General features: G+C 37.9%; 1 protein-coding gene across 1 annotated transcript; it reads right to left on the bottom strand.

The window, feature by feature from the left end:
- LOC107558450 (peroxidasin homolog) lies at window positions 1-23,824 on the bottom strand. Its single transcript, XM_016242115.1, has 15 exons — window positions 23,817-23,824; window positions 23,321-23,343; window positions 21,966-22,082; window positions 20,518-20,676; window positions 15,866-15,978; window positions 15,579-15,735; window positions 14,083-14,191; window positions 12,661-12,818; window positions 9,883-11,386; window positions 9,668-9,802; window positions 5,726-5,934; window positions 4,494-4,608; window positions 2,557-2,686; window positions 1,834-1,947; window positions 1-770 (listed from the first exon to the last, which is right to left on the bottom strand). Exons 1-15 carry the CDS (start codon window positions 23,822-23,824, stop codon window positions 636-638), a joined length of 3,186 nt encoding a protein of 1,061 aa, XP_016097601.1. The 3' UTR covers window positions 1-635.
- Window positions 23,825-24,090: the final 266 nt, after the last annotated feature.

The raw sequence follows: 24,090 nt of genomic DNA, 5'->3' as shown, positions 1-24,090 counted from the left end.
TGGTGAAAACAATTACATTTATTATAAGTATGAACATGGTTAAAATATGATTACCTCTGGAACAAGCAATAATCAGCTAGTTAGAATGTATGAGATTGAAACACATTAAATGTAACGATCATAAATATATAAACCTGGTTACTGTGTATTCAGTTTAGAAATCTTACCCGTTTCATTGAAGTATAACTGACAAATATGTATCGCATTGACGCTACTAGCAGTCCAAATGCACAGACATTTTATATGCAATTCAAATATGTAAATCTCAGATTTAAACATAAATATTTTTAGAATGCAACTGACTGTAATTTTCAAGACTTTGGTTTGGTGTGTTCGATTAGTGATAAGAGCTGAACTCTGCAGGAAAGTGGCCCTCCAGGACCGGAGCCGCCCATCCTCGTGAACACTTTGGGTAGTCGCCTCCCGGTTAACATGCCTGAGGAGGAAAACAGGGCCCCAACATTCATCTGTTCAAACACTTTTTAAGGCAGTGTATTTTTGGTTCTTTGTTTAGGGCATCTGAGGATATGCAAACAAAAATACCAATACATGACAAACAACAAAAAACCCTGAAACGCAACTATCGTACAAATGGAGGCATGAGCTCAAGGTCACATTGGTTAAGTGTCCCGAGGTTATACGTGGCGCTCGTTATCCTGCGGTTGTGACGGCTGGTTGAGGCACACGGGGCAGCATGAGCCTTTGGGCATCACTGGCTTCAGACATGCTGTCTGCGGACACTTTTCCACGAAACACGTCACCTGGGCCTCCTAACAGAGACAGAGACAGAGACACAGGAACACCTGAGCTGTAAATGGGTCAATATTTCTGCAGGAATCATCACAGGTATGTGCCTTTCTTTTACTTGTGGATTATTGTGGTGTTTTTATCAGCTGTTTGGACTCTCATTCTGACGGCACCCATTCACTGCAGATGATCCACTGGTGAGCAAGTGATGCAATGCTAAATTGCTAATGCTAAATTTCTCCAAATCTGTTCACACGAAGAAACAAACTCATCTACATCTTGGTGGCCTGAGGATGGGTGAACTATAACATTTTTGGGTGAACTATTCCTTTAAACTACATGTGATTGACTGCAGATTCTATCCCAGATTGAGTTATAATGTTACAATGACACACAGTACCATGTGAGGGCATTTTTCAGTTTTTGACAGCTAAAGTTCCCCCCCAGTTTGTCTACTGATCTATCTATCAACAATTCGAAGTACATGAGAGTGCTAGAATCCTGCATATTCATTTGCAGTGAGATAAAGTAAACACAGATGTAACAGATATTTCACATCCAAAACGAACACTCAATAAGTGCCAAAAGTGAGTAGAATTTGGCATTATTGAGTACATAAAATCTTCTCAATGAGTCATTTGGTAAATCATAAATAAACTATTGCAAATGATTTTCAACACAGCCTAGTGAAACTTAAAAGTGTGTAATACAGTTGAAAATCCATTGTTTTTGTTTATGTTAAAATCAATAACAACGCTTGAGTCTCTGCTACACTACATACTCCACTTTCCTGTAACCCTGCAATTCAGCATTGAAGGTTGCATTTTTTGTAATGAATCACACGGTCAAGACTGTTTGATACAGTCAGAAAAACAATGCTACTGTACAAGCAATTCTGTAATCCTGAACCAAAGCCAGTTGAGAATCACTGCTTGAGATAAGTCAAATGTTTCTGTGTCTAGAGTTCACAATACCCTGAACATTGGTACATTGTGTAAAACTACCGTGTTCACATGCTCATGAATGCAAGTAAAAAATGCAGCACAGTCTACATGTCAGAAATGCTCAATGCACTGATAAACTTACATGACACTGACAGGTGGTGCAGGGGTTCTTCTTCCAACTCTCTCCATCTACTCGCTCTCTCCCGTCCTCATCTGCACAGTCTGTCCTGCTCAGACGGCCTTCAAGTCTTTTTATCTGTCAGTTCCAACAGTGAGAAATTGTTTAAAATGTCTACTCTATGCATTACAATAAATGCTACAGTATATTCTGTTTTAAAGCACCATACTATACTGATTCATATTATAATGTGTGGGAGTGAAAGGCAATGGCAATAAAATGACTACTTTATTAATTGTTATAAAAGTTATTAATTGTGAATGAGCAGTTACCTTTTACAAACAGGTGGTATAGAGTATAATCGGGTATTTTGCAACATCTTTTGTTCTGCTAATTCACTGCTTTATCTGATATCGGATAGACTTGAAAACATCTATTGTGAAGTGGACAAAGAAAATATGGAAGCTATTTTTAATATCACTGTGACTGCCTTGTGTTATTAATCAAAAGAAGTGTCTGGAAAGTTTGATTCTTGGCCTGTTGCACATTTTCAGCATCTCGGCATCACCGCCAAACGCTTGTGTCTGAGCAGATGGCGATCGTCCTTATCTATTCAGTTTACCAACAAAAGTCAATTCATTCACAAATTTCTGCGACTGGATTTTCACAAGGTTTATATAAACGGATAACAGAAGTATATAGTGCAGCTTGGCATTGCATTGCACCAAGTGAATCATGAGTCCTAACCTGTTTTCGTAAACTTGTGATAGTTTTCTGCATGTCAGCAACAAAGTCTTGGAAATCCTTAATGGAGGGTTCAGTGCTTGACTTTGGTGATACAGTTATGTTTACTGCAGTTAGAGCTTCTTCCAAAGCGCTGAAAAACAGAAATCATTAAAAGTATGATTGATTGATATATAAGCTTTAACAATTTAAATTATGCATTATTTGTTATTACTACAATAGACACTTTTCACAGACTGTGATGACGTTTCCACAGTTATTTTCATAAAAAAAAAAAATGTAGATTTGATATAGTAAAACACTATACTTTCTGTTATCACCTTGGCATTAAATTTCAGAAAACGGGTTATTCTTTTCATCTTTTAGAAAGACATACACTGTAAAAAATGACCGTGAATTTAACTGTAAAAGACTGTAAAAATGCTACAGTAAAAACCTGTTAAATGGCTAACTACTACATACGGTGAAAAACGTCTCGGGTTACTTATGTAACCATGGTTCCCTGAGGGGAACGAGACACTGCTTTTGTGCCATGCTGCGGACACAAGCTTCAGACGAAGAAGTGATGATGTGCGCTACCGGCGCCTATTTTGTACTAGTTGCGACGGTAGTGACGTCATGGCTGTCGCCGGCCAAACAAGTTGGTGTTTTTTCAATGTAGGCTTCAGACACGGGTCACGACGAGGCGTTCCCCATAGCGACCCCTAGAGGACGCAGTTCGAAGTTCCACGAAAGGGAACTGTAGTGGACATTACATGTGATTTTACGGTAGTATACCGTTTTTGAAAGTGCAAATGACCGTATAATTTACAGTGAATAACCGTAAATTGAAAGCGTTACATTTCAAATGTGATGGTTTTTGTTGTTGTTGAAATAACTGTTTCTTCTTAGTTTTTTCTAATCAGTTTTGTATATTAAGGTTGTGTGTTACACCTAATGTTGTTAAATTAATTTTTATAGAATTATTTCAGTTTCATGTGTGTCACCGTGATGGTGTTTAGTGTTTGTGTGAATGACACTGTGCACCTTCTATATATGTTATTATTTAAAAGCTGCTTGTGATGGGCTTTTGTTCATCAAGTGACTTTCTCATCACCTCCTGCATTTGGTGGTTATCAGTTTATTACAAAGGTACAAAACAGATTTCAGTACGTCAATAGGTTGGTACATTAACATTATATCAGTTAATGAAATTACGGTATTTAACTGTAAATTTACGTTAAAACGGTAAAACCTAAAACGTCGCTACCTTATTTTTTACGGTAAAATTCCGGCAACCACAGCTGCCGTTTTTTTACCGTAAATTTTACAGATTTTTTTTTACAGTCTAATTTCTGTTCACCACTATAGAAGTTTACAGAACTTTGGGCCAGTGCAAACCGTCTTTTGGTGTTAAAATAGTACTGTCAGGATTTACTAAAGACGTGCAGTGAAGAATTAGCACAAACGGCGTGGGCACAGTTATTTTTGCGCCTGACCTTATTGAATATGCATTTGTAGGAGTTCCCTTTCAGACGCAAAATTTATTCAGGAAGAGAGTATTCAAATGAAACACGCAACGTGTACTAACGTCTGCGCTCGTCAAATTACTGGTATTTGTGCCATTATTTAACGTCCAAAAAAAGCATGTCTTAAAGCAGGCGGTAATTTGCGCTGCTCTTGGTAGATTGTGCTGGTCATTATGGAAATCAGATGTTGCGTCTGTGTTCTTTAATGTGAACCTTGCCAGTAAATCACACGCAGAATTATTTTCCCCTCCCATCGGCGCTTTTATGGAATTGCGCTCTAATGCTAATTTGCCCTGTTTAGTAAATCTGGCCCTATGACTTGTTTCTGAGAATCCTGGAAATGTGAAAAGGATCCATTATCAGTAATGCTATGAGAATTTACAAATGATCTTTGGTGAAATGCAGAAATTAAATGGAGCATGTGAGTTGTACCTGCTGTTGTCGGTGAGGTTGCTGGCAGGTTTCTCCTCTGCATAGCTGTGCTCGGCTGACCTGCGGCCTCTGAAGTGGTACGACAGGGCGTTGAACTGACCTTTAGTACGGCAGTCTGCAGGTGCAAGAAATTCAGCCTTTATTTGAAGCAGAAAAAAACAGCTGTACAAAAGACTAGACAGCTTATACTATGGTCATTTACAGCACTGACAAATTAAAGCGGTCAATGATTGCAAAGCATTGTACAGTGGAGCTGTGAGTTGAATTACTTCAGAAACAGAAATGCTTATAATGTAGTGGTTTCGTGTGTGTCTGTGTGTGCTATGACTGATGAAGGGAGCTTATTAATATAGAACAGTGTTTTAGCTACCTCAGCATTACAGAGTTTTAATAGACACCTTCCAGCCAGTCAGAGTATTCAGATAGACTATGGTATAATTATTATTTAAATCTTACATTTTACACAATGAAAAATGAAACAAAACTATTCAATATTAATGAAGAGGAATATGAAAATGAAGAAAAGATAGAGCACAAATGTCAAAGACATTCTGTAAAAAACATACAATCACAAAAGAATAAATAATTCAGTGTATATGTGCATATACAAGCAAGTCTAGCTGAAATTATTCAATAATTAAATTAAAAGCAACACAAAACGTATTATAAGGCCTTAGTGAGAATACTGCAGTTGAAAACAGTGATTTGATGCTGATTATGCTGTTTACGTTGGGTTTTGAATGCCTTTTCTATGATAGATATCCTATCCTACATAGATATGTTCCTGTGGCCCAGTGGTAGAGCATTGTATTAACAGCGCAAAAGGTCGTGGGTTCGATTCCCAGGGAACACACATACTGGTAAAAAATATATAGCCTGAATGCACTGTAAGTCTGCTAAATGCATATATTATTAGATTTAAAATAATCAGAAATGTTTCTTGAGCTGCAAACCAGCATATGAAAATGATTTCTGAAGGATCATGTGACACTGAAGACTGGAGTAATGATGCTGAAAATACACAATTACATTTTAACATCCATATTCACATATATAAAAAAGATTAAAACAGTAATATTGTGAAATACTATTACAACTGTTTTCTATGTATATCAAATAAATGCATCCTTGGTGAGCATAAGAGATGTCTTTGAAAAACATGAAAAGTCTTAAACATTCCCAACTGACTGATAGAATATAAGATGTGAGTCATGGTAAACCGAGTCTCGTACCTTCACAGCAGTCCTGCCACATACGGAGGTCAATCTTTGGTAAATCGTCACAGCTTCCATAACCGTGAGGGAATTTAGCCACGCTAAAGACATCTGACTGGACTCGGGTGATGTTGTCACTATTGTCACACAGCACCCGGGCGAGAGACGTCTGCTTCAGTTGCGTCAACTGAGCAGGGCTAAAGGACCCAGGGTTCTCATACCAAAACCTATAATTACATAAAGTGAAGTTGATTAATTGATTTAACCGTGTCTGGGATCATGATTAAAATGCAGTGGCTGCCTCTAATTTCAAATGTCTAGAGATCATTTTGTTTAAGGCCAGTTTGCTTGTTATAGAGCAAATAATATGGAAGACAAATGTTTTTGGAACAAAAAAGCACGTTGAATTGCACTAACTGAAAAAAGAATGCATTGCGTTAACAGTGCTTGCATTTTTAGTGGCTGAAATCCAACATAGTTGTATATTTAAGCTGTGAATATTTCAATTCAAAACATTTCACACACATTTTCATGATTAAAAATTCAATAATTCATATTCACCTTCTAGAGTTCACTTCCAAAATATTCAATCTGTTTAAAAATACGATGTATACTATTTGACAGGCAATTTTCGGTCCATTTTATTTCACTTTACAAATTCGCTTCCACAAATTCAGTGGTTAAAATTCGGCATTGCACATCCGGGAACTGCATGAATAGCAGTAGAGCACCGATGCATGATCTCCAGCTGCTGTCAGTCGCTCACCAGCAGGTGGCGCAAGCGGCTGTTGATAAAAACCAAAACAACCGGTAGCGCAAGTCATTCATTCATTCATAAAAGCTGATTTGCAGGAATGGAGCAAGCGGTAAGTAGAAGTGATGATAATCAGGGCCGGTATGTAGCCTATATGCGGAAAAGCTGATTGTGTTTACGTTTAATTCAACATCTTCGCTGTTACTCGTTTAGCCTGCATGTAAGCAGGTTTCTCTATCGCAAAGGAGATTATAATGCTATTTTAACCGATGCTGACGCTGTACAGAACTAACATTACATTGGAGGAAGACATATATTGATTTTGGTTGCTTATTTCCCTTAACTTTGTATCATGGCTTGTGTGACGCTGAGTTCCCCTCATACGTCACACTCCAGGATTCCCCAACGACACGTAACGTGAAAAATGCATAACGCACGACAGTGAACTAATGCAGTGATATAAGAAGACCAAACTTACACCTTACCGATGATGCAAACTATATACAGGCAAGCAAATGAGGCGAGAAGAACGCAATGTGCTGCATTTTCTTTATAATCGTCGCTTTTCTATCGCCGTTAGTTTTAGGATCGATATTCGCCCGACATTCGCTTTCTCTTGCTACACTGATATAGAGTCAACAGTCCTACAAATATATCACTACCACGATTAGTTTTAACAATATGCAGCCACTTTATATCGACATAAAAAAAAAATGTCAAACCCGCCTATGTGTATTGTAGCTGCATATTTAAACAGGAGAAAGCTTTGACGCGCTATCTCAAGCCATGCCCAAGGGACCGTCTGACAGTTCCACCGACTGGGTTCAAACGTTCAATGTATTGTAATTCAAATGACTTTTAACATTTAAAATTACACACTGTCAATGTATTACTCATAGTGTAATATCCCTATACTCAAACACAGTACACAATTATGGTCATAAAAAGTCCCCTAAAGGCTTTTTTTCGTGTTCCTAAAGGTTGTAGTATGTTGCTAGTGTCCAGGTTGACTTACTACAGGTGAGATTTTGCCTTCATATATGTACAGTACACAATTATTTTAATAAAAAAAAGTTACAGTAAGTCCCTGAAAGGATTTTAATTTAGTACATTGCTAGATACTAGACGACTTACTGCAGGTGAGATTTTGCCAATACCTCCCTTACTGTATGTACAGTACACAATTATTAAAAAAATACTGTAAGTCCCCAAGAGTGTTTTCATGTTATATCTGTGTACTGTACTGTGATAAAATATCTGTGTACTGTAAGGGAGGTATTGGCAAAAATTCACCTATAGTAAGTCATTCTAGTCACTAGGAATGTACTACAACCTTTAGAACATGGGAAAAAAACATTAGGTGAATAATTATATACTGTATGTACAGTAAGAAAGATATTGGCACAATTTTAGTCTGATCACTAGGAACATACAATATTTGGAACACAAAAAACTCAATTTTGATGAATTAGGCTACTTTTTGTTCTTAAAAATACACTGGGTACTTTACATACTTAGGGGAAGTATTGTCTAAGGCGAGAAATTGGCAATATACAGCATATTTAGTCATTTTGCCCTCTTTACTATAGCCTTGTAAACATTCATTTGAATGAATTATTGTACTTCGTTTTGTACTGTGTAAACTGGTAAATTTGCAGATGGTCCCTACAGCAGTCTAGACCAGAGCATGTGAGCGAGGAATGTACTACAACCTTTAGAACATGGGAAAAAAACATTAGGTGAATAATTATATACTGTATGTACAGTAAGAAAGATATTGGCACAATTTTAGTCTGATCACTAGGAACATACAATATTTGGAACACAAAAAACTCAATTTTGATGAATTAGGCTACTTTTTTTTCTTAAAAATACACTGTGTACTTTACATACTTAGGGGAAGTATTGTCTAAGGCGAGAAATTGGCAATATACAGCATATTTAGTCATTTTGCCCTCTTTACTATAGCCTTGTAAACATTCATTTGAATGAATTATTGTACTTCGTTTTGTACTGTGTAAACTGGTAAATTTGCAGATGGTCCCTACAGCAGTCTAGACGAATATGCTGCGAATATCAAACCTAAAACTAACTTTGTGCTTGGTTTTCTATAGGAGAAAAAGGCTTAGGTAAAACTTTGTGGGTTGTGTTAATATGGGCTCACCTGCTTAACTATACATAGTATATTTTATTAATTAGATACCGAATTTGGTCATTTATTATCAATGTCTTATAATCAAGGCAATAAACGTTAGTGTTTTCTTTATGGAAAATGTTTAAAGTGCAGTTTTGCACATTGTGCAAATTGAAATTGAAATATTCACAGCTTAAATATACAACTATGTTGGATTTCAGCCCCTAAAAATGCAAGCCCTGAAAATACAAGGCATTAAAATGCAAGCACTGTTAATGCAATGCATTATTTTTTCAGTTAGTGCAATTCTACGTAGATGACCACTGCTGTATGTACCATAGCAAATCTCAACAGCTTGATTGTATATATTGTCGAAAAAATTTAAACTATATGTAAACAATATATTAAAAGTTGGATATATAGTACATCCTATTTTACCAACATACATACTGTATACTCATGTAGGACGATATATACTATATAGCAAATCTCAACTGCTTAATCACTTGTATTATCGCAAAATGTAAACTATATTATCACCTAGCTGTAATCTGCTAAACTTGACTAGAAGGTAGGAATATAAGATATTATAAACAAGAACATCATAATTTTTGGAAAGCTGCTTTGAAACAATAGGGCTTCTCATACTCTAAACCCAGGTAAACATAATTCTGCTTCACGTTTCACACTGCTCACAATTTATCTGCGGATAATGTTCTTATTTGCTGTGTCAGTGTCATTGATTGAAAGAAAGTAGCAATACATGTTTACATAAAATTTTACATTGCGCATCCATATTTTATATATTGCAAATTGTTAAATTGTCTAGACAATTGTTGCAAACTGCTATCACTGCTCCGGAGCAGGCTTTCATAACATAAAACTTGTCTAAATTACAAGTGTGAAGCATGCCTTAAGCCGAGGTTAAAAATGGGGTTTATAATCACGATAACCCAGGGTTACGCGCAGTGTGAAAAGCCCTAATGTGTATTATGAAAAAAAACTATAAAAATAAGTTTGAAATTTGGAAAAAATAAAGAAGCAATTTGAGAGGAACAAGGCCAGGTCTTACCGGTCACCATCTCTGAGACGCTTGAATTGGGTTGCCAGTAAACACATGAGGGTCGGTCCCAGTCTGCTGCCAGGCACCAGCTCTTCAGCCATCAGCGCAGGAAACAGGTCAATATTCTGAGGTGTGCCATACAGCCTGGGAGCAGAACAGACCATTACACCCAGAAAATGCTGAATGCGTCTTTCAATGACATGTGATATAGAACGAGACCTAACCTTTGAAGCTTTTCTCGCACGCTGGGGTTCTGAATCTCATTCCTTAGATCATCAAATGTCTGCGCGGACGTCAGGTTGCAGAACACCCGGTAGTCATTGTAAGGTGGCATACCGTGGTCACGTCCCCTTTGGATATTCATGGCAGCAAGGTCAAGCGCCACGGAGTGCGCCATCGAGAAAAGGCGTTCGGTAAGTTCGGTGTTAAGCAGTTGAGTGGACACTCGCATTTTCCCCGCCACTCCAAACAAGCCACGGAGCAGAGGATCGATGCCTCCTTCGTTCACAATACGGAAAGGTGAGAAAAAAGCCTTATGCAGCGAAATGTGTCCTTGCTGGATGGGCTGAAAGTTTTCGTCGAGCCGGTACAGAATGGGGTTAATGAGCGTATGGCCAAAGCGGAAGGCAGCAGTGGCAAAAGCATTGAGGATGCCAGCATTAATATTGGGATTATAGCCATTATAGTCACCCATTAGCCTCATGCCAGCCTCGCCCAGTATTTTGGGCAACCAATGGCTGTAGGTTATATGCTGCATTTGGGCTCCGACTATCTTTCGTGCCTCATGGTAAATGGTGTCGCCATCCCAATGGGGGTTGAGACGTAGCAACTCGCTGGCTATGCGGTTATGTTCACGAAACCAAACCGTGTGCATAGCCGTCAACCCAAGCTGCTCATTTGCACGATGGTCCCCAGCTAGGAAGCAAGGAATGGGACTTTCGTTTTCGTCCCGCATGCACTCTGTTGGTGGGCCAGTTGCAAAGGGGAGCAATGGCTTGCCGGTGCGTTGCACAATACCCTGCCGCAACATGCCCCGATGGCTGGCCAAGTCACGGATCTCTTCTGTCTCATGCTGTGAGCTGCCGTAAACATTGGAGGCATCGATGTAGGAGGTGAGCTGGTTCATCTGCTCGCGTGGATACACAGAGTTCATAAGCAGAGAGGTCATTCCACTGCCGCAAACAGGACTAGAGCGCACAAAGAACATGCAACGTGCTCCGTTGCGCCGCTGCCGATGATCGTCAGGAGGGAACATGATTGGAAAACAAGGTGGGTCATTGGTGCACACCGAGGTACACAACTGTCCATCAGAGAAACGAGACTGGCTGAGGGATACAACGGTTGAATCCAGGTCGTGGTCAAGGAACTGGCCCCATTGCATAAGCATGTGTGTGTAGCGATCATCTGGGGTGATGGTCTCCGTCCCAATCATGGTGGTGGAGACCAGGCGTGGAAGAGGCAGAGGGAAGCTGTTATGCCTTCGTTCAGTGGCGCCACGCGGGAGATTGAAGCCATTGTCATAGACGGGCTTTAGTAAGCGCTCAAAAGCAGTGAGTGAGGCGCCCCACATAGGGTGCTGCAGGTTGTTGCAAGTGCCATCGTGGGTGCGATACTTCTGGTGGAAGCAGATATCTGAGCAATTGTTGAAGCGTCGATGGGCCGTGCAGCCAGACAGGTTAGCTATCATATCCAGGAAACGTGGCGACACCAAGTCATTGTAGCGGTAGGCTGTTAAGAAAGAAGGTACGAAAGAGTGAAAATGTCACTTGTAAAAATCACTCTGATCTCAGTTTAAAAAAAAAGGTGCTGGACTACTACTATTTTGTAAAGTGACAAATACAGTTGAAATTAATGGCTCTAAAGGGATAGTTTAGAGAATTTTGTCATCATTTACTCACTCCCATGTAATTCTAAACCCATCAGACTTTGGTTAATCATTGAAAAACTAATGAGGATTTTTTAAATGAAATCTTGGATCTCCATTGAAAGTTCAAGTAATCAAAACTTAGGAGATCTGAAAAATGAAATCCACATGTATTGAGTGTTTAAAAAAAAAAAATCTAAGTCATGTGATTAATTTAGGGTTTAATTTACATCTGAACAATGATCGACACACATAGATTGAGAACATCACATATGGTAAACACAGAAGCTCAAACACACACGTTTATGATGCACACGTTTCTGTTTTTATCATATGTGATTCACTATGTATGTGTGCCAAAAAAAAAAAAAAAAAACGCTTCGTATAGATTTGGATAATTCATATAGATTCATTTTATGATGCCTTTATGACCTTTTTGGATCTTTTGGACCTTTTGGTTACCTAGACTTTCAATGAAGGGACAAAAACCTTTTTTGAAAAAAGACATTTGTCAAAAAAAATTTTGTTTCAAAGATTAACCAAAGACTTATGTGTTTGAAACAGCATGAGAGTGAGTAAATCATGTCATAATTTAAATTTTTGGGTGAACTATCCCTTTAAGAGGGCACTTTAGTCTCATCCTCAAGCAATAACTGGACAAAACTGGTTCCAATCGGACTGTCTCACAGCTATACCGTTACACTGGTTATTAACAGTCTGGTAAGAAAGTTGTGTTGATATAATGTGAACTAATTAGATGGAAAGTGGACCAGACCCTATTATGATGGTTAAATTCTGATTTAAAAAAATGCTGAAATTCTGATCAGCAATAGATGCAAGTAATTGTGCCTGTTGACCCCTTCTTGGTACTTGTGTCAGTGAATGTGTCCAGAGGGTAAATGCTCAGATTGGGGCAGGGCTTGTCCAAACATGTGAGGCCATTTTGCCTTAGTGTGGCGATGAAAGCTGTGCTGTTGTCATAACCAGAAAAAACAGTGACCCATGTCTTCTGCAGCAGAAAGCGCCACAGTGTCTGCTGATTATTTAGTAAAGCAGACATTTGCCATATACTAGTTGCATAATGAATCACCATAGCAAAAATCTCTCATTTGAAAAGCAGAATGTTGGTGTGAGATACCTGTTCCATTAGTGTCCACCATGAGGCCCTGATTCACATGCCTCTGGATGAGAAGTAGGGTCTGCTCAAAAATCTCTCCAGCTCTGGCCTGCTCCACTGTGTAGGGGTCCCGGGGGTAACGAAACAGAGCCAGAAGCTCGGCAGGGGTACGAGGAGATCTGATGATGGTGGAGAACACATTAACTTCCACATTCACAAAAGCCATTCAGACTCACTCTGGAAGAGAATACATATTAGCAAACTGCAGACCTGCATTACATCTAACAGATAAGTAGATCAATCTCATAGCGCAATCTCATAATTTCTTATTAATCAATTCAAAACTTTTTTTCAAACTGTGGACAGTGGACAGGCAAGACACCCCTGGTAAATAGGGTAAAAATTAATTTAATAGATGTCACCATGTTTTCCCCTATTGATTGATTATATGTGACCCTGGATCACAAAAGCAGTCTTAAGTAGCACAGGTATATTTTTAGCAATAGCCAACAATACATTGCATGTGTCAAAACTGATCAAAATCGATTTAGCCAAAATCATTAGGATATTAAGTAAACAATAAAGACCAGTGACATGTCAATAAGTTACATTTTAAAAGCTGACTACAAATAACAGCCTACCTACCTAAATTCAGTTATTTATGTCAGAATAACTACAAACTAATTTAGTGTTTACTAGGGTTATTTGAGAGAACCATACCAAACAATGAATAAGCGTTTTGCCAGAATCAACAATAAGCATTTGCTCCAAGGCTGTTGGTGTCGATTCAAACAAAAGCTAAAGAACATCAAAGCCGTCAGCATTAATATAATTTTTATCATTCAGAGAGTTGGCTTCACTTCACATATTATCTCTTGTGAACTAAGAAGGTGCCAAGTTATAACAATATATCTGTGGTCATTTGTGCCAAAAACATTGACAGGTTTTTTTTTCACCCATGACCAGTTGTTTTGGACTGCATAAATTCAATAAGCATGCTTTAATGTCTTGGCAAGCTTAGTCAAAATGTCAACTAACTTTGTAATTTAAAATTTAAAACAGTCATGTGAGGAAAAATGACATCAGTTTTGTAATTCCAAATCTAATCTTTGGCAATCTCTCTTTACTATGATAACATATCTCCATTAGACTTCATTCAAAAGCATTTGTCTTTGAAGCAGTCCTCTCCAGTTATGAAACACACACACTCTCAGTGAGCTAAAGTGAGCTGGCACTGGCCTCGACAGACAAAATAACCCCCTAACATCAAGCTCAGAGCGCAGAGTTCCCTTGCAGTGATAAATTAGGAATCATACCGCAGTGACCAGCCCTTGTCTAAGGCATAAATGCTCCCAGTAAATTCCTGATGGGTTACGGCACTGTGACTCACAGCAGAAGAAATTGTTTTCTTGGCATGTTTTGCCTGTAGCACCAAACGCTTACCCGTCAAAGAGCTGCCTCCTGGTGGAGTCTATTGCGCTGTTTATGCTCCGAATGGCCTCTTCAAGAGACGTCGAGACAAACGGATCACCCTCCCTGCTCACTTGCGGGACTGGAGAAAATGATACAAAAATCAGTATAAATAAAAGCTTGTGAATTGGAGTTTAGAAGGAAATTTTAAGCTGCACACGTGATGAAAGACTGAACAGAAGTTCCATTCGTTAACTGGAGCTTTAATTAACAGTGACTTAAAATGTTAAATCATGCAATTATTTAAAAATACAACTTAATTAATTGCATGATATGCCAATAAATTAATCAAATGAATCACATATCAAATGCTTGCTGAGAAGTCTCCAAATTAAGAAAATCTAATGCATTACATTATTTTCACAGATGAGTGAATAAACATTACAACAAGTGTAAGACCCTCGTAGAGATTTAGACAAGTGGAGCTGGGGGAGGTGGAGGGTCCAATCGTGCAGGACCAGCTAACAGTAAACAATGAGACAGACTATTCAAATGTTAAGCAAGTGACCTCATTGGCTACAGATCCAGCAGAGGCCAATCAGCTTGTGCTATTTAGTATTACTAGCAAATTACAGGTTTTTTTCAACTTCATGCTGTGCTATGTAGGCCGATCAGCATCTGACTTGAAGCTGTGCATCGTGGTTAGAAATTTTGTTAACTTGAGACAGCACCGAGCTTGGAGCTCGAATAGCGACACAGCTGTTTCACAATTGGCAGGATTCTCAAATGAAGATGAGTTTTTACTGTTATGAAAAAAAAAACTAAGTATGCAGTGGAAAAATACACAGTTTTGTGTTTATTCTGCTAATGCTCACAAATCCATGTTTTTATAACAGTAGAAACTCTTTCATGTTATTTGTGTCATGTTTATCAAAATAAGATGAATAAAAAGTCCACACTTTATTGGTGTTTAAATAGTCTTATGTCCTATATGCTTATGTTTACTTTATTCCTGTACATAAAGGCACATACTGTGTAAGCAGTACGAAGTTTTGACTGAAAAGGGTTTCTGATGCTACATGAAAACATCTGAAACGTCTGTGTATCTGGAAAATATCAAATATAATTTTTTTTTTTACAATATTTAAAATATTTAGTTATGATAAAGTATGCAAACACTGTATAAGTGTCATTATGAGGAGCAGCAAATGTCCAACTTCACATCTCTGTTTTTAACTTTCCCATCTGCAAGTGGCAAATCTCGTTGATCGGTTAAATCCAGTTAAACACACTTTACATATCAAGGAGCTATCAGTTTGAGCCAGTCTACATTTTCATGAATTAATCGTTAATTTCAACATGAAAAAATGTGCCTAGATCTCCATACTCATTTTGTTATGTTCCATCCAACTATGTTTGAACGCAAAAAGCATTATTCCAGTTTGTTCTTCAATGGTCAATCCTCACTACATTTGACCACCCTCCCACCTCAAAATCCTCAATATGTGTTTACAGCCTTCAATTCTTACCTTGCACTGTTAGCACCATACTAGATGAGGAATATCCAATGGAGTTGCGGGCTACACACTCATAACGTCCCCCATCGGCAAGCCCCACGTCATGCACTTCCAGATAGCCATCTGGACTGATATGAAACTTCCCACTCTCTGTAATCTGGACTCCATCCTGTTGATCAGGACCAGAGATTGTTTAAATGAGTCTGGTCACAAACCCAGGATAGTCCCATGGGGACCAAAGTGGTGGAAATGGATGGATTGGCCAGTTGTTAGGGAATGTGGCAGCTAATGGATCTAACCTTGCTCCATGTGATGATAGGTGTGGGCTCACCCTGCGCACTGCACGGAATCTGGACATCTGATCCAGACTCCACAGTCGTATCCCTTGGAGCACTTGTGAAAACAGGCGTTACTGGTGATGTAAAACCATATGTTAATGATTACAGCGCACAAAAACGCAGCTAAATCTATCATGAGTCATGCACATAATGTACAACATGAAAAGAACACGCACAGGTCATACATGGTGCTAAGATCTTGCCGACTGTCAGGGTTCTGTAATTATAAAATCTATGAAAGGGCAAGAGGTTGAGTCTGAGAGAGGCATATGTGAGTCTTCAAGGCCAAAATGGATTGGTTTGTTTAAAGAGCTTTATCCAAACAAGGTGGTGCTGAGGTCCTTAAAGGGATAGTTCAGCTTGCTGTTAATTTACTCATCCTCAGGCCATCCAAAATGTAGGTGACTTTTGAGCGAACTATCCTTTAAGTTATTAAAAACTAGTGCATAATTACCCCATTTTACAGTTGCTCTATAATAATCTATAAGAATTTGCCATCAACTACTATATATATATATATATACACAGGTATATATTTATTTATTATTTTTTTCCGTAGAGATGGAAAATTACATTTTAAATCTTGTTTTGTTAAAAATATATCAAAATGAGGTGAGTTCTTGCTAAAAATAAAAGAAGAATCTACCAATGGGGTAAGAAAAATAAACTTAGTTTAAAGGGAAAACAAGGTTCTTTTTCTTGTTAAGCAAAAACTCACTTAATTTCTTATTTAATTTTATTTTTCACGTTCAGTTCTGCTCACAAGTTCACATACCCCTTGCAGACTATGCAAAATGTTTATAATGTTAACAAAATGGCATGTTATTTTTCTTATTTAGTACTGTCCTGAATAAGCTATTTCACATAAGAGATGTTCACATATACTTCACAAGACAAACAAACTGAATTTATAGAAATGACCCTGTTCAAATGTTTACATACCCTTGAATCTTAATACCGTGTCGTTATCTGGATGATTAGTGTCTGTTTTTATGTTTTGTGAAAGTTGTTCACGAGTCCCTTTTTTTTTGAGCAGTTCAACTTCCGACTGCTCTTTAGAAAAATTCCAAGTCCTGCACATTCTTTGGTTTTCCAGCATCTTCTGCATATTTGATCCCTTTCCAACTGTGACTTTGATTTTGGGATCCATCTTTTCACACTGAGCGTGCAATTTTTACAATTCTTCTTATTTTGTTAAAATTATTAACATTTTGCATATTCCACAAGAGGTGTGTGAACTTATGAGCAGAACTGTAAATGTGTCTCAATTTAAGAACGTTTAGATATTTTTACTGGAAAACAAGACAACATTTTTTGCAGTGCTCATGTTGATTTCTTTCTGCATCATTTTGGGTTATCTATTCCTTCCATGAATTCCTAAACTTTCATTTAGTCTGTACTCACTCTTTCTGCAGCTGTTATAACTAGTAGAATTTCTCACAACTCTCTCCATTTCTTCAGATACTTCCTGTAAACCTGTTCTAAATAAAAGCGACCATGAGCCAAACCTGTGTCTGGGGTTTGAAGTAAATACAGGCGGTTGTTATGCAGTGTGTTAACAACCATTACTACATGGAAACATCTTGCCATGTGGGAATTTCAAAGCTGCATGCTTTCCTGGCTATTCCACAAGTCTGTAATAAAGCTTAAGAGGTGGTTTTTAAGGCACTTACATGCAGGGACCGGGTCTTATGTCTGTCATTGAGACTTTACGGGGGTATTGTTGTTCTAATTGAAGGCTTTGCTGGTGGGTAAATGACAAATTAGTTTATGAAGCCAACCCTCCTTCCCTCCTGTTAATGCCATGTCTAGTCTTGTTCTGAAGGACCGTTGAATGAAGAATTGACTTACAGTTTATGGTGTTAGGGGCTTGTTTTACGCTATACTGAAGTAACATGGAGTAACATAAATGCTGTGTCCCAAACACGTCAAGATGAGGCAGACATTAAATGGAGTTCATTTGTTTACGGTTGAGGAGTAATGTCGTATCTCATTGCATTAATATATAGCACATGTGATGTGCGCATGTCAGAAATGAGAACTTATTAGATTTACTCTTTTGAATCTTTTGCAGGGTTACTATTGTTAACTAAAACCATAACTATTGTTATTTGAAATAAAATAAACGCTAACTGAAATAAAACTAATAAAAAAAAAATAAAAAAAAATGTTCATTTAGTTTAAGTTGAAGTACTAAAATAACTACAATTACATAAACTAAAACTAATAAAGCAACATTTATAAATATCTGTAACATGGGGTTTTGGGTTTTGTTTCATGTTCATGTTTTCATGTTTTCATGTCTTTTATTTTGGAGTTTAGTCACGGCCCTTGTTCTGTCATGTGATTCTCTTGTGTTCTGATTGGTTCATGTGTCATGTTCTCATTGGTTGTCTTAGTCATGTGTCCTGTCTCTCATTGATTGGTTATTGTCATGTGACCTGCATTGTTTGATATAAATAGCACTCATGAACTGTGTAACCTGCTGTTGGTGAGTTTGTATTTCTGTTCATGCTGAGTCAAATCTGTTTAGAAGGCAGAAAGAGCTTTATTGCCAAGTATGTTTGCACATAAAATTAATTTGCTTTAGTGTCACAAGCTTCCAGTACACAGAGATAATAATAAATAAAAAAAAGGTGTGAATAAAATACACATGCATAAATATAAATAAACCATAAAAAAAATAAATTGTATGTACAGGTGTGCTATAGATAGAATAGGGTTATTGCACAATGGGAGAACATTAACTGTCCATGAGGTAGTGCCTGGCTGTCCTGGTATTCGGTGCTCTGTAGCGCCAACCAGATGGCAAAAACGTTCAAAAAGGAGATGACTTGGATGTGAGGGATCCAGAGTGATTTTCTGAGCCCTTTTCCTCACTCTGGATGTATACAGTTCTTGGAGGGTGGGCAGGAGACCAGACAGCCAGCTGCTCAACCTCTTGTCTGTAAGCAGACTCGTCGCCGTCCTGGATGAGACTGATGACTGTAGTGTCATCTGCAAACTTCAGGAGCTTGACAGCGGGGCCTTTAGAGGTGCAGTCGTTGATGTAGAGGGAGAAGAGCAGTGGGGAGAGGATGCAACCCTGAGGGGCGCCAGTCCTGGTGGTGCGGCTGTTGGACTCAGTACTTAGTTGAAGCACCTTTGGCAGCAATTACAGCCTCAAGTCTTTTTGGGTATGATCCAACAAGCTTTGCACACCTGGATTGGGGGATTTTCTGACATTCTTCTTTGCAAATCCTCTCAAGCTCGGTCAGGTTGGATAGGGACCGGCGGTGGACAGCCATTTTCAGGTCTCTCCAGAGATGTTCGATAGGGCTCAAGTCAGGGCTCTGGCTGGGCCACTCTAGGACATTCACAGAGTTGTCCCGTAGCCACTTCGGTGTTGTCTTGGCTGTGTGCTTAGGGTCACTGTCAAGCTGGAAGTGAACCTTCGGCCAAGTCTGAGGTCCGGAGCGCTGTGGAACAGGTTTTAATTGAGGATATCTCTGTACTTTGCTCCATTCAGCTTTCTCTCAACCCTGACCAGTCTCCCAGCCCCTGCCGCTAAAAAACAGCCCACAGCATGAGGCTGCTACCAGCACACTTTACTTTTGGGATGCTACTCTGCAGGTGATGAGCAGAGCTGCTTTCCTTCAAACATGATGCTTAGAATTGAGGTTTATCAGACCAAAAGAATCTTGTTTCTCAAGAGTCTGAAGGTCCTTTACGGTTTTTTTTGCAAATTCCAAGTGTGTTTTCATGCGTCTTCACTGATGAGAGGATTGAGTTTGGCCACACCTCCAGAAAGCCCAGATCGATGGAGTGTTGCAGTGATGTTTGTCCTTCTGTAGGTTTCTCCCATCTGCATGTATGATCACGGAGCTCAACTAGAGTGACCATCAGGTTCTTGGCCACCAGTCTAGACAAGGCCCTTCTCCATCATTCGCTCAGTTTGGCTGGGCGACCAGCTCTTGGAAGAGTCCTGGTTGTGCCAATCTTATTCCATTTGTGAATTATGGAAGCCACTGTGCTCTTGGGAACCTTCAGTGCAGCAGAACTTTTTTGTAGCCTTCCCCAGATCTGTGCTGCGATACAATCCTGTCTCTGAGCTCTGCAGACAGTTCCTTTGACCTCATTGTTTGGTTTTCGCTCTGATATGCATTGTCAGCTGTGAGGCCTTTTATAGAGAGGTGTGTGCCTTTCCAAATCATGTCCAATCAATTTAATTTACCACAGGTGGACTCCAATCAAGGTGTAGAAACATCTCCGCAATGATCAAGAGAAATGGGAGGCACCTGAGCTAAATTTCAAGTGTTGTTGCAATACTTATGTAAATGTGATATTTCAGTTTTTTTCTTTTAAAAAATTTTTACAGACATTTCTAAAATTCTGTTTTCACTTTGTCATTATGATGTATGGAGTGTAGATTAATGAGAAAAAAAATGAATTTAAACAATTGTAGTATCAGGCTGCAACATAACAATACTGAAAAAAAGTACTTTCTGAATGCACTGTATATACCGTAAATGTGAACAGAACTTTTCTGTGATTTTGGACGTGCTGGCCACCTCTCGTTGAACATACTGAAATAATCTGTCAGAAGGTGATTTATATCGTAAACAGGATCTCACCGGTTTGCAGGATGTTTAGATGAACAGCTGCTCTGACAGTGCCAACAGGACTGACCGCCTGGCACTCGTACTGGCCCTGGTCATGAAGGGCCACGCGGCTGATGCGCAAGCTTCCCGATGAGAGAACAACGTGCCGTCTGTCATTAGGCAGGGAGCTGCCTATTGTAGGAGAACAGAGTTTTAGTGATTTTGTCCAAGCTGAAAACAGTTGATATAATCACTGACAGAAAGCAATTCAATAATCTATAAATGTGTCCTTGTGGCCTTTTAAGGAAAGTTCAGGAGAAATTAAATTCTATCTGAGGCATGCTGTTGATTCAGACTCATCTCTCAGTTAGTGAAGACAAACAAAAATCATGTTTACAGCACATACAACTGTGTAGGCAGTGTTAGAATGCATCCAATCAGAATTTCATAATTAGATCTTTGTGAAAAACGACACCTGTAGTACACAAGTACAAGAATGTACACTTGTAAAGGGCTTCAATCGTAAAAGCATATTTTATATTTGTACTTGCAGATAATATGAATGAAATAAAAATCTACTGAAATGTACTTAGACATTCTTGACTATGTTTCTTAACACACTTTTATAAAGTGCACTTTGTAATAATGTCAGATTAAAAGTTTTACTTTAAAGCATATTTTAAATACATGACTTACAAGTTTGAACAGAAATGACATTACAGTATATTTTAGCTTGTCAGTGATTATTATATACATTTTTATTTAATTGTAAACACTATGCAATTAAGTGTCCAACTTATTAATTTAAAGTATATTAAGTAATTTTTTTAACAAGTAGTGTTTTTTTTTTTTTTAAGTATGCCAAAGTGTACTTTTTGCATATGGGGATTTATCCCCCTTTTTTCCAAACTGAGGGACAAATTTCTGTGGTAATTGACAGCTGGAATTAACTTGGAACATTCGTTTAACCTTAAACAAAACCATTGCCTGGATTGTTCTGATATACTGCCCTAAACTGTTTGAATGCTATATTATAATTTTTAAAATGAATAAATGCCAGTTGGTCAGTATTAAGTGTCCAACTTATTAATTTAAAGTATATTAAGTAATTTTTTTAACAAGTAGTGTTTTTTTTAAAAATTTTTTTATTTTTTTTTTAAGTATGCCAAAGTGTACTTTTTGCATATGGGGATTTATCCCCCTTTTTTCCAAACTGAGGGACACATTTCTGTGGTAATTGACAGCTGGAATTAACTTGGAACATTCGTTTAACCTTAAACAAAACCATTGCCTTGATTGTTCTGATATACTGCCCTAAACTGTTTGAATGCTATATTATAATTTTTAAAATGAATAAATGCCAGTTGGTCAGATTTTTACTAAATAAAAATGCTGACCAGACTTGACTTAGGCAGATTGTTGAATAGTGTGGACTCCACTCTAGCAAGTCAAACAGACAAGGCGGCATTATGTAATCTCACCGCCGCGAGTCCATGCTATGACAGGCTGAGGATAGCCGCTGGCCTCGCAGGGAAACTCAACTGTATGACCCTCCAGCACAGACTGGTCCTGAGGGGTCACTGTGAACTGAGGACGAGCTGAGGAAGAAGAAAAGAATTGAGAATGAGCACAACCAAAGACTGGCAGAATGACAGACAGAACTAATCTTTCATATCAAACAGGTACAAGCTTTGGATCAAAAGAAAAAGAAAAGAAAATTGTTACAGAAAAATGTATTAGTTTTTTCAAATTATATTTATGATTTGGTTCCAATCTTAATTTTTGATTTAATATTAATTTAAATGTAATTTCATACAAAATAAAATAAAAAAAAGCATTTATTACAAAAAGCCCATCAGTTTAATAATTATATTTTCTTTAGACATTAGCCAAAGTGTTACTTAATGTAGATCAGTAAAATATGTTGGGGCTTTTTACAACCTTATTTCATCATAAAAACTAATTTAGGTTTAATATAAAAGCTGAATTTTCACTTGGGGTAAATCTAAAACATTCTGTTAATGTTTAATTTTGTTTACTTACTATTACTATAGACAAATTTGTCTTTTTAAAACACACACACACACACACACACACACACAAAGCACAAGAAGGATTAATTAAACCCTTAATAATGTATTCTATCTATGTGTTCTGCACATCAACACTGTTCTCAAACCAAATTCTATTTAAACAAAATTGTTTCTATTAATTCTTTGTATGGGGAGTCGTATTTGCTTTTAGACAAACTATGAGGAAACTATGATTAGACCAATATATATATATATTTTTTTTAATACACTTTCATTAGTGCTTTTTGAATAAGAGAACATAACGCTGCTTATCCCTTCCATTTTGAAGGACTGGATGTTTACACTGAACAGTTTAAAAATACATATTTCCCATTTGACTTACATCTGTTCTCAATCAGAGCTTTTGTGCTACTTCATATATAAAATCCACAAATGAGTAAACAAATGAGTATCCACAAAAGTAACAAAACGTTATATATTATGTGTATACATGTTACATTTTGATACATTGTAACAATATCTCATAGCTGCTTTCAGATTATATGTATGGTGAAAGGCTCTATATACAAATAAACATGACTTGGGTTAACTGATTCCTGGCTAATTTTTTACTTCCATCCTTTACACTGTATACCACGGGTCAATGCTCTTTCATTAACTTCACAACTGCCACCTTAACGTCACAGTGAATGACACCTTTAGGCAACCATTACTTGAAATTTAAATAGCATATACAAGAACCTAAATTATGTAAAACAGAATCATGATTATTAACTGACGTAACACATTTCCACTTCACTTACCCTGTACTATAATTTTTGGCGCTCTAGCGGTTAATAAACAGAACTGCACACATCCCGCGGAAGAACATTCCAACCGGAGCTACTTCTCTAAGTTTATGTCTATGGCGATTCACGCAGGTATGTGTTACTCCGCAGCGGTGACGACCCGACCAGGCTACAATAGTCCAAATATAAGTACTTATTATAAGTGTACCGTAGTGATTCGGAATAAGACAAAAACGCAGTTTGGAAGATGAATTCATGATGTACTCGCTCATTATATACATTTTGCAAATTTTTAACACGGAAAAAGTTACATAGTGCTGCTTTAACGTCCCAAGTGTCGCTGGTATTGTATTAATATGTGTATCTTGCTCTGTAGCATCAGCATAGCACAGCAGATCTATTCGGCCAAGACTAAACACATTAACATCATATCAACTAACATGCTAAAACTATATTCATGATTGAAATAAGTCTAATTAGTACTTTTATGGCGTTTTTGTCATTTTCAGACAGCCTCATTATGGAAAGAGCTCTCTAGACATGCTGTAATATTTCTTCTTGTGTGTTCCATGAAAAACAGGTTGTGTCTGCTTTGAGTAACATGAAGGAGAATAAAAGACGACAGAACTTTATTTCAAGCTGAAACTATTCCTTTAAACATGTACATTGAGGGAGGGAGCTTACTTGTTTCTGAGCCAGATGATCTGAGGTTTGGGGTTGCCTTCTGCCCTGCATGTGAAGTACACAGTGTTCCCAGAGGTTACGTCAACATCCTGCGGCTCAGA

The sequence above is a fragment of the Sinocyclocheilus grahami genome, unplaced genomic scaffold (genome assembly GCF_001515645.1).
Source record: "Sinocyclocheilus grahami isolate Dianchi unplaced genomic scaffold, SAMN03320097.WGS_v1.1 scaffold646.1, whole genome shotgun sequence".
NCBI lineage: Eukaryota > Metazoa > Chordata > Actinopteri > Cypriniformes > Cyprinidae > Sinocyclocheilus > Sinocyclocheilus grahami.
Note: the sequence above shows the minus strand (reverse complement) of the source record. Positions and strands in the feature narration are given on the sequence as shown.

What these genes read in the sequence shown, in the direction of transcription:
- LOC107558450 (XM_016242115.1), bottom strand. An exon ending in CGTCTCAGAGATGGTGACCG is followed by an intron (nt 5,935 to 9,667) that starts GTAAGACCTGGC and finishes ATGTAATTATAG; the next exon opens with GTTTTGGTATGAGAACCCTG. An exon ending in AACCTCACCGACAACAGCAG is followed by an intron (nt 2,687 to 4,493) that starts GTACAACTCACA and finishes TCTGTTTTTCAG; the next exon opens with CGCTTTGGAAGAAGCTCTAA.